The sequence below is a fragment of the Fundulus heteroclitus genome, chromosome 12 (assembly GCF_011125445.2).
Source record: "Fundulus heteroclitus isolate FHET01 chromosome 12, MU-UCD_Fhet_4.1, whole genome shotgun sequence".
NCBI classification, from domain to species: Eukaryota; Metazoa; Chordata; class Actinopteri; order Cyprinodontiformes; family Fundulidae; genus Fundulus; species Fundulus heteroclitus.
Window position 1 is genome coordinate 7,069,120 of NC_046372.1, and position 11,879 is coordinate 7,080,998.

An 11,879-nucleotide genomic window follows, 5' to 3' on the forward strand; every position below is an offset into this window, starting at 1 on the left:
ATTTTAGCATTATAGTCAGAATATCACATTGACTACATCTAGACTGTATTTCTGGTTAATTTAATGTAATCTTAATAGATGGAAATTATGCTTTCATTAAAAAATAAGGACATTTCTAAGTGATCCCAAATTTTAGAGCAGTAGAGTATATACGGCAGCATATTAAATTAGAACTTACTTTCAGATGAGACTGCTTTGTTCAGGCCTCTCTTAACACGCTCACTGTCTGTTTAGATAAATGAAATACGGCTGAGCTACATAAAACCTCCAGAGCTCTTTTTGTTATTCTCCTGTACTCCTCTCATGATAATGTCACAGACAGCTCATTACGTTAGGCAAATTGTGAATCTGGTACCTCTGCAGCCTTTGTCGTCTTCATCAATCCCTGCAGATTTAGCACCTTTTCAGGAATCATTTTTATATTCAGCATGACCTCCTTTTCTTCCCTTTTTACTCCTCTGTGATGACGTTCCTTCAAATCCCAACCCACCAAACAGAAATTGGCAGCCTGGTGTGCCGGTATGATGGAGCAAACATTGACAAAGCTTTCAATCAAGCACCTGTTGCTCTCTCTTCAACCTCAGCACAAATCCAACACAATGTCTTGGAGTTCTAGAACTGTTGAAGCAAAAGTAAGAAAGCATACATTATGGTACAATCAACATGGGAAATTAGAAAGTAAGGACTCTGAAATTATTCTCTAAAACTTACAAAGTTTAATCTCAGGACGTTGGTGTAGTTTTTTTTTTTTTTTTGTACATTTTGCTTTAACTTAAAATGCATTTTACAGAAAGATTGTAAGATTGTGTCCTATTCATACATATTTTGACTCCTGTAAATGGCCTAACACATAAATACAATTAAACACATTAAATGAAAGTTAAAATACACAATGCACAAAGCTATGAATAAAAATAGTGCATCTATCTATCTATCTATCTATCTATCTATCTATCTATCTATCTATCTATCTATCTATCTATCTATCTATCTATCTATCTATCTATCTATCTATCTATCTATCTATCTATCTATCTATCTATCTATCTATCTATCTATCTCTCTCTCTCTCTCTCTCTCTCTATATATATATATATATATATATATATATATATATATATATATATATATATATATATATATATATATATATATATATATATATATATAGATATAGATATATAGATATAGTGTTTTCATTGATAATCAGCCTTTCTGTTGATATTAGAATCAAGAAGAATCAATAATCCTTATTTTGTCAGAATGCACACAAATGACACATAACACTGTAAGACATGTTCTTCCCAAAGTTTTTTGGGGTTTTTTTGTCGCAAATTGGCTACACCTGGATTTCTGCTGTATGCAGAGACACAGTGAAAGACTGCCCATCACATCTTCTGTCTCCAGTCTTTCGGTCCAATTACAGACAGTCTGAACTCCAAAGTTACTGGCTATCCGTACAATAACATTCTGGGCAGCATTCACCGATTCAATGCCAGAAAAATTATAATCATAGACAGATGAGTCATTTGAATAAGAATTGCTTTCATTTCCCAATTAACTTTTTCACATATTGTACTGTTATAATGACGTACTTCCATGTTTCTTGCTGTGACAGATCAATAGCCCCAATGTGTGAATTGACTTTGCAGAAGCATCTTCTGCTGTATTTACTGCTGCAAGTCTTTTGGATTATGTCTTCACCACTTTTGCACATCTAGAAACTGAAATCTAATCTCTCTCAGATTAGATGGAGGGCATTTGTGAACATTGTTTTTAAGTCCTAACTATTATTAAAGCTTTATTCACACAGGTTCCCCCATTGACACACACATTCTCATGTCTTTTATGGATTTTACACAATTCCAGATTTACGAAAAAAAAGCCTTTATTCTATTTATAGAAGCACATATTCCAACATTTTTGATGGCTGCTGTCTTGATATTAGGGCGACGTTTAACAGGGACATGCGTAACAAATAAAATGCTTCGTTAGGCCATCTATAAAAATATTTTTTGTAAACCACAGGGCTAGCATTTAAAATCTTAATATTAATACCCCTTAACCTCTCTTAACCTTTATGAAACAAGTGTATTTTTAGAAATGGTGTTCATTGGAGGAGTGGGAGAGTGTTTGGTTATATTTGGGGGACGACTTGACTGCAAGCAGTGGTGCCACCAGTGGATGGCCAGGGGGGGTGCCCCTGTTATTGGTCTATGCATATTAGATCATTAGTAACATTAACAATCAAACAATGAACCAAAAGCTGAAGAACAATAAAGGCGTTTTTCTTAAGTGTTTAATATAGTTTTCTACAGGCAGGTTTACTACAACAGTAAAAACAGTAAAATCCTGAAATTATGGAAACATTTCTGAAGGCACCACTGACTGCAAGGTGGGTTAGAAGTTGCCCTGAGTGGCATTCACTCAAGAATTGGATAAACACCATTCAAATGTACATTTATTAAACCAAAAAAGCAAGTTTCTCTAGTTATTCCTGATGTGTAGTCTGCAGACCTCAAAGAGTTTGAATCAGGAAAAAAGTCTCCCACGGTTCCAGCAAACCTCCGGGGGTCTGTCTGGAGTTCTCTGGTGGTCCCGGAGTTCAGATTTAACGATGGTTGATGAGGGGAAAAGAAAGATAGAGCTCCACACGTAACCATAAGTGCTGCAGCATGTGTACGAGTGAAGCATCTGAAAACTGCTACCTGACTCTGAGGGGCATCCCTCACTCTCCTCCCTCCCTTCCCAGATCATCGCTCCGGAGCGCTGACAGAGCGCGGACACTCGCCCACGGTAACCGGCTCTGTGGCAGCCTCTGGCTTATCTCCTGCCGGAGGATCGGGTCGCTCCCTCCGGTGCCAGCCCCGGCGCCTGCCTACTGTTCCCCCCTTTCACGCAGCGTCCAAAACCTCACTTCCACCCAGGAGGCGAGAAGAGAGATGGACAAGTGTTTCACTTTCTTCGCTCGCAAGGATCCATCTCGGTCACATCTTTTCCTCCGGATCTTTGTTTCTGGACGACGGGCTGCGGCTGCGTAATGCCTCTGTGAGTACAGATGGTTGCTGTGGATTTATCTCCCCAGTCTTCTTTTCTGTTGTTGTTGTTTTTTTTTTTGTTTTTTTTTACACCAGCCACCCACTTGGGTAACATCTTTACGCACTGTTCAACTAGTGAACCCGTGTCCGCGGCTGTTTCTGCTCTTTCTTGGCAACGAGGCTCCGTGTTTCATTGTGCACTTTCGGTGTTTTTGTTTCGTCAGAGGGGCGTTACTGCGTGGACACACAAAGGCGGCTGCACGGAGCCACTGTTCAGAGGGGATGCAGCGTTTTTCTGTTTTTTATCATCTAAAGTAAATCTGCATTAGCGCAGCATGGGCGATAAACAAAGTGGAGGAGGGGGCAAAGAAACACAGCGGAGTAGCAGAGGGCAACATATGAAGCAACTGTTTGCTCAAATCTGCTATCACCTCCAGATCTCTTACTGGCTCAGGGCAAGTGTAGTTTCATTTCCCCCTCTTTGGAAGCAGGGGATAGATGGCATCCAGAGCCATGTATTTAACAGTTCTTGGTTTTGGAATAACACAACCGAGAGCTTTTTTTATTTTATTTTAATAATCTGGTTTCAGAATCCGCACATTTGAAATGCCTTTAGCTGTTGAGTAACACGGCGAATTTAAGTGCTAGAAGGAGAGCAGGAATCGCTGTAGCAAGAGATTATGCATTATTTATAAAGTTACCCCAGTGCTGCACTTCCCACCCACTGCCTGCGCTCCATCTCCCTGCTCTCTGGTCTCACCTTACAATCTGACAGCCTCTTGCAGTCTGTCTGAGTGATCCTGATCTAAGAAACTATTGCTGTTAAGAAGATAGTTTCTTCATGTGGCCTGAACCTCATCCCCAAAACGGGGAGTGAGGCAGAGGCTGACGCCTTCAGGCTAAGATGGATAGCTTGCTTAAACCTTATAGCATAAAATGAAAGGATGAAAAACAAAGAGACAATACATTCCGGGGTTTTTCCACCTTTATGTAACTTTCTGGAGGCAGGAACAAAAACAAAAGAATCAAGATAGAGTTTAAAAAAAATAAAAAATCAGCTGTTTCTCATACTACAGCTATTTGTTAAAAGAAATGGGCCTGTGAGACGTTTGGAATAAAGGCTTGATTCAGAGATGCGTTTTTATAATTACATTACGAAAAAGAAAAACATATTGAGACAAGTATTGTATACCAGCATTCAGCCTAAAAATATCAAGATATTATTTTTTGGTCCACTTCGCCCAGCCCTACCAGAAATTATATAGTGAAGCTAGAGATGCACCAAAAAGTAAATAAATAATAAAAAATGAGCTGATTTTCAGCTTGACTGGCTCTGGCCGATGATGGGCAGGCGGAAAACTAAAACTCTGATCACTTTCCGGTCAGTGAATGCACCCTAACGTAGCAATCTGCATGAATGAAACTCTGTTGTAGATGTGGCCGCTGAGTTAGGATGGCCCAGGTATCTATAGGATCAATAAGGTGTTAAGAGCACAAAAGGTGTAAGAAGCTTCTAGAAAAAAAATGTCTGTTCTATGGAGTGATGTTTACAGATAACAGGAAGACTGAATCTATAAGAGCAAAGTTGCTGTGTCCAGCTTTCAGAGCTTTTGATACTCTGCATCTGTTCTTATGTAAATGGTTTAATGACCACTCTTTGAAAGAGGGCGAAAACAAAGTTACATTTTTAATGCTCTTTAAAATAGTTCTCAAAAATCAACATCGAGGCACAGTTTACCCAAAAAAAACAGAGATCAGAAATGGCCACAAAACTCTGATCGACGCACCTTTGGCTTGATACTGACGTGACTGTCCTTAGTGGGAACACCGCGTTACTTGTGTGGATTAGGTTACAGTGCGGTTCGATGTTATGTAACAGTTACTCTTCAACAGGCCCACTCGCTGTTTAACTTTCATCTATCATCTGTGTATCTCGGCTTTCCGTTCACCCCGTTTCCCCTTTTTTTTTTCTCTCCCCTGCAGCAGCAGCAGCAGCAGCAGCAGAAGAAGAAGAAGCAGCAGCTGTGTTGAGCAGGATGTTCTCTCTTTGACCACAGCCTGCTGCTAAAAGCCCTACATTCATAAGAAGGCAACAGAAAGATTACTGAGGGATTAAACGCATGCACACGTGTGCGCATGTGGGGGGGTACTACGGTTCCGGGATTTAACCTCCATCTAACTGCGGCCGCTGATCTGAATGTACCTGCTTGACTGAGAGCGTCTAACGGTATCATGGAAGAAGAGGAGGAGCCAACGGAGGCTCTCTGAATGTACTCCCGTTGACCCCACCTGTATTCCACCTGCTTCACCATCAAAGGCTTGAAAAAGCTGACTGTCCCACAATGCGCTGATACTTATAGCCGAATTAGCCTCATACAGGGCTTGTATCTATCTGCTTATCCGTGCCCTGGTTTATTTTAGTAAGACTCGCTGACATTCGGATCTGGGAGATACAAGGAAAGCTTCGTTTTGTTTTGTTTTTTCACTCTGCAGCCTGCAGCAGAAAAAAAAAACATCAAGTGTCAAGAGGAAGATGCTGAAGAGAAAGTGATATTTTTAGACCTGTGCTGTGGATGACTTGCCACCACATGCATAAACATGAGACTAAAGAATGGCAAAACCACGCATATGATTTATTTACATTCAGAAGTTCAATTTTTAGCTCAAACACTTCTTGTTTTGGGGTCACACGTCAACAAAACAAATGTTACACCTCCTGCTTCCTTGTTTATGTGAGAATGAGCAGCGGATCTGATGTGAGAATTGCCCCAAGGAAATCAAGAAGTGTCTGACTTTTTGCGGCAGCGCATCCCTTTTTATGATGATGTAAACCAGATTTGACTCCTGCAGGGAATTGTTTTCCCCACCACCACCACCACTTTCAATGCATCTCGGATTATTTGGATCCTTTACAACAAGAGAAAAGACGTTTGCATGCCTCAGGTCCCTAAAGGAAGTTCAGGTGATAATTCACCAGCAAAATGTAACGTCATCTGCATAAAACAGCATATCAAAAGAGAAACAAAGAAAGAAACCTATCCTCTTAAACTGAGCTGCCATGGCCAGCCAGGCCACCCCTTTGTTTCTCCACGGCTTCGAACTCAGCGGACACTTTGTCGACCCCCGACCTCTTGGCACTGGTGTCACTGGCCTGGTCCTGTCCGCTGTCGACCAGCGAACCGGGCAGCGAGTAGCTATTAAAAAGCTGGCGATGCGAGATGCAGTCACGGTGAAGCATGCTCTGCGGGAGGTGAAAATCACCCAACGACTCCACCACGAAAACGTAGTACGGGTCCACGAGGTTTTAGCCCCGTACGGATGGCCGCTGCCCCGGGACCCGTCCCAGCTCAGTGCTCTGTACATCATCCAGGAGTGCATGGAGACCGATTTGGCCCGGTTACTGGACCAGGGACCACTACCTACAAGTAAGAGAGAATGAGCAATGGTTAATTAATAAAAATAATTTAATAAAGAAGTAATTTCACACATGTATGTATGTATGTATGTATATATATATATATATATATATATATATATATATATACATACCCATGCTTGTGTGAAATTACTTACACACATATATATATATATATATATATATATATATATATATATATATATATATATATATATATATATATATATATATATATATATATATATATATATATATACAGAATTTCTAGATATAATAACCTTGAGGACAAAATACAATAGTTTTTAGCAGTTGCAATTACAGACAATTTTTGGCAAAATATATTAACTGAAGTGATTATCTTTTTATGTCAAAAAAGCAACAGTTATTTCTACTACTGGTAAAAAAGCATGCTGACTATCACATCTATGGTAATTTTAAAGTATGTATTATGTTGTTTACTTTGCTTACTTTTTTAATAGCTAACAGAGATAAACGTTTTGATGACATGCATTAATATTGATGTAGTCTTTTTCTTAAAAAAAACCCCACATACACTTCTTTGTTAATACATAATAGTTGTTTTTCGCGTTTCATTTACAAATTACAAAAATAGCACGCTAGTAAAATAAGGTCTGGTCTCACTCAGGATTTTCCACTTGTTCCTTCACAGTGTTAGTTGCCCAAGCGTTGCGTATGACATGCATATTAAACTAGATGGGATCAAGCTCCCATATGCGCTTCCTCTTTGATTTGTAAGAACCAAATGGTCCCAGTGTCTGTTTCTCATTTTGCGTCCATTCATGCATTGCCCATTAGCGGTTCTTCTAAGGCCCGTATGAGTAGTCCACCTGGGCTCACTCATGTGGGAGCTTCTGTGTTAATTTAAGTGGTCCCCACTGAGTGGATGCTGATTTTAATCCACCGTCAACAAGAACCCTCAGCACAAGCAATAGTGGCGTAAGTGACAAAATATAGCAGTTAAAGATAGTAACCATTGATCTTTGCCAGCCATGTTCTTAATTCGTACAATCAGACATGATCTACAGCAAGTAAAGTTGTTTTGTCTGATTTTTTTTTTTCAGTGATGACTTTGAAGCTGTACAAATCTTTGCTTTACCAGTATAAAAAAATAAATAATAAAATCAATCAGTACTCTTTCAGCTTTACTGTTGTCTGTGATCAAGTGTTGATTTGTCAAATTTAGAAAGAATTGCCCCAATTTTTTTATGAGGGTGGTCACCAAATGAGCGAAAACTAATTTCAGGTGCTGTATTATTAAAAAGACAAATTATCCAAATTATAACTCATTTCTATCTTTAAACAGGTCATGCCACTCTGCTGTTTTATCAGCTGCTGAGGGGACTAAAGTTCATCCACTCGGCTAACGTCCTGCACCGAGACCTAAAGCCTGCCAACATTTTCATCAACACGGACCAAATGCTACTCAAAATCGGTGACTTTGGACTTGCCAGAATAGTTGATCCCCATTACTCTCATAAGGTGAGTGTCGGATACTTTCTGATAAAGGTTTACTCACAGCTTGGGCTTCACAATGTGAGAAGTTGCCAGAAACCCTGCTCCCATCATCTGCTGCTTCACAATGAAACAAACATTTGTAACAGCATCTCTAAAATGGGAGCAGCTGTTACTCGGGATGAGGAGCAGACATCTATCAATTCAGAGGCTGTTTGTTTGCTTCCACGTTTCCCTCCACATGTTGACGTGCCTTCTGATGAGACACTGATCCATTTCTTTTGCCCCTAAGTTTGCACATTTTTGTGCTTCTGACGTGCAAACGAAGGCAAAAGCACCAGAAGGGAGAAAATAAATGTAGCCCTTTTACCATGAAAAATAGCACTTTGACTGCCTATTCTGGGACATCATTAGATAGATGTTGGTTTGTACTGTTTCATGGGAAAGTATTGCATCAGAGCTTATAGATTAATCTTTTAAAAGAATGCAAGCGCAGGTCAGGTAGAACATTTTATTCAGTTTGGAGGCTGAAAAAACCCCTGTAATTATCTCTTCTGCTTTTAGCTGTTTATTTTTGTAAAGCTTTTTCATCATTTATTTAAATCCACTTTCTTCATTGAAGAAACTAAACAGAATCAAACAAGAGGTCTTTGTTGTAATTGTATCTGCTTTGAATGCGTAGCGTTCTAAAGAGTTATTTTTATATTATTCCCGAACACAAATGAATAATTTTATGAATATTCAAGTCATCAGAGTTGAGGATTGTATTTTTTTTTTGTATTCTCACTGCTCTCAGGCGCTCTGCACTGCTGGAGCTGTTGAATGTATTGTAAGAGATAATTGTAATACTTGTGTATGTTATCTCTTCTCCGTTTCATTTAGAGAGGGTCGTTATCAAGAGACTGACAATAGCTCCTCAAGCTCTGGGGCTGCATATTTTTAGACAGCATCAAATTAACATTTTTTGTCTAGGTAGCAATGCCTAAGCTGTGCTGCTTCTCTGGGTGCCCGGATATTCTGTATGTCCCTCATAACGGCCAGACAAAATAAACGTTGCAGTATCTTGCAAGCAGTGACAAGAAGAAAGTTATTGTTAGAAAACCATGAGAAGTCCTGCAACCACTGGACCTGTTTGTGGACACCAGCAGCATGTTGAACCTGAAGAAGAAAGTCTACAGGCCTGTTTATCAATGGGAAATCCTGAACCAATCCACAATCCAAGACTAGAAACTGATATTCAATCTGGTAAAACAACATATTCAATTATACAACTGCATCCACAACTGGCTCAATTGTATGAAACATACAAAGGCAAGGCAAATTACCAGGCAGGTTGAATGGGGTAAATTAGCATAGCAAGCCAGCAACTCCAACCAGCGCATTCCAGCGTAACAGGCCGTTATGTTAAAAGTGGTGAAAATGACGCCGAAATTAGACAGTGAGCATAATGGTATTATGGGCTAAGCTAACAGGATGGATGTTTGAAAGCACCATAAAGTTCACATGCATCCGGGTTAGCCACCCGGACAGCAGACCTGTAAGCTAGCGCTAGCTGCTATTAGCTTCACGCCCAGCCCGATAACAGAGTTCTGTCGCGGTCTGGTTCCTTTGAGCAGCACCATGCAACTTTCTGCTGTGTGAATGCATACTGAAACGGTGAAACAACATACAAACATGTCTTCAGTTTTTGTTGTCTATAATAAAAATGTTTCAATAAATTTTTAAACAGCATATAGTTTTCACAAGCCTAGAGAGTCCTCGTGCAGCTATAGCCGATAATGTTTACTACTTCGTCGATGTCGGTCAGTGTGATTTACCATTTAAAATTGATATATAAGTCGCACCTGACTAGTCGTAGGATCAGCCAAACTACGAAAAAAAAGTGCAATTTATGGTCTGAAAAATATGGTAATCTGTTTTGCTCTGACCAGGATCTGCAAAAGTTAATTAAAGATGTAGCTACAGAATTAAACGAAATAAAACTTTGGTCCAATTTAAATAAACTATCCTTGAATTGGAAATAAAACAAACTTTATGTATGTCAGAAACAGGGCAAAAAACACTGAAATTACTATTTAACTGGATGGTATAAATATGCCGCATGTAAATGAAATTAGTTTAGGAGTTATTATGGATAATTAAATTAACAGAAAATCACAAAATAACCATGTGCAATAAAAGTCTCAAAAACTGTTGTAGTCCTAAGAAGAGCAAAGGTGGTTTCAGATCAGAGCTCTTTCCACGTTCTTTACCCACTGGTGTTGCCATATTTCACATGTTGTGTAGAGGTGTGGGGAAATAATTATAACACCAACTGACAGTCATTGGTGATACTTTAAAAACGGTATGTACAAAAAGTACATACAATATTTAGATCGCACCAACCCACTATAAGTGGTGCTTAAAGTCAAGAATAAGCTATTACCTGAATATATTCAAAAGTAGCTTGATGATAAGGTGGTGGCTTATAAACTCACAAATAAAATAAACTTTATGTTTATATATGACAGCGTTGAATAGGCGTAATCTTAAAAATGAAAAACCTAATTTACTAGCATGAACTTAATTAATGAACGTACTGAATATCAGCAATCACAAGATATTTAGTTTGTGAATTTGTTTAAGGAAACAGGATGTTGGAAATTATTTGTTTGAGGTAATTGTAATATAGCAATGGGGGTGGGGCTAAATAAGTTGTAGTTTTCGGCCCTGGGGATATCTGTTGTGGTAAAATATGTATTCATTATTGCTTTAGGTGCTTAAGTTTAGAGGAAAACCACAAGCAACAGATCTTATTTGTCTAGCATTCTGTTATTCTTTACTGTTCTAATATTCAATGTTAAGTGCATGTTTGCAATAAACAAAGTTTAAGGTGAATTGATACTTTTGCAAAGCTCTGAATGTAACTCGCTGTTCTCTCCAGTGTAACGGTCAGCTGGTGTCAATATGTCACTAGATTGATTCTGCCTTTAAAAAGGACAAAGACTTCGATTTCAGTCATCATTTCCAGAAGGCTTTATGTATCAAATGCTGTGCAGACAAAGCTGTATTATTTCTGTCCTTATTACTTATGGTCTCTCGGATTACATATCCCTAAGTCTTTCAAATGAAGCTTCCTCTTGTCCCTCAACCCCACACCCACTCCAGAGATGGTGTCAAGTTTTGCACTAATCAGCCGCTGTGATTATGCTGTCAGCTCCACATTAAGACGTCTGAAAGATTAATAGGACGATTCACAACTCCACCACCCAGCTTTGTTATTTCAAAGGTCCCACAGCAGTACTGTAAGACTGGTGAGGCCGGATGTGTGTTCGCGTTTGTGTCTCTGTGAGGTTTAATTCAGGCCTGTGTGTGTGTGTGTGTGAAGAGCGGCCCTCCTGAAAGGCGATCTTTGTCGGCCGAGAGCTCGGGACTCAGGGATCGGTTGGGTGCAGACACGGGGGTGCGTTGGGAGAGCGAGGAGGACGAGGGTAGAGGGATGGCAGGGGAGGAAGGTATGCGGACTACATGAGAAGCAAAGGGTGGGAAATTTTATACCACAGAGGGTTGGCGAAAGGAGAGGTGAAAAGTGCAGAGGCAGAGAAGGAAAATACATTATAATATAAAAACAGGAGGTCATGCCTGAGAGCAGAAACAACTTTACGTATGTTCCACTGCATGTTTTATGTGATAATGTTCTGTTTAGGCAAATTTCAAGTATTTAAAATTAAATATTAAATATTAATCAGGTAGTAACAAATTACATTTACTCAGTTGCATTTACCTGAGTAACTTTAAAAAAAACCTTATAGAAGTAGTTTTAATATTCAAAAAGGCATTACCAATAACAAAACTTTTCCCTTTGTAAAATTATTTGGAATGCTACTCTTGCTTGAGTATAGTTTCTGGCTAGTTATTACTGGATTTGTTATCTTGTTACTTACTTTTATTTGCTTTTTATTTTTTGAAGT

At 39.2% G+C, this 11,879-nt stretch overlaps 1 protein-coding gene across 1 annotated transcript in view; it reads left to right on the forward strand.

The window, feature by feature from the left end:
- The first annotated feature begins 6,081 nt into the window (after positions 1–6,081).
- Positions 6,082–11,879, forward strand: part of mapk4 (mitogen-activated protein kinase 4) — a 26,687-nt gene continuing 20,889 nt past the window's right edge. The window contains exons 1-2 of the mRNA XM_021320254.2: positions 6,082–6,463; positions 7,781–7,956. Of these exons, the coding sequence (XP_021175929.2) occupies positions 6,097–6,463; positions 7,781–7,956 (543 nt within the window). The 5' untranslated portion in view covers positions 6,082–6,096. The remainder of the gene's footprint in view (positions 6,464–7,780; positions 7,957–11,879) is intronic.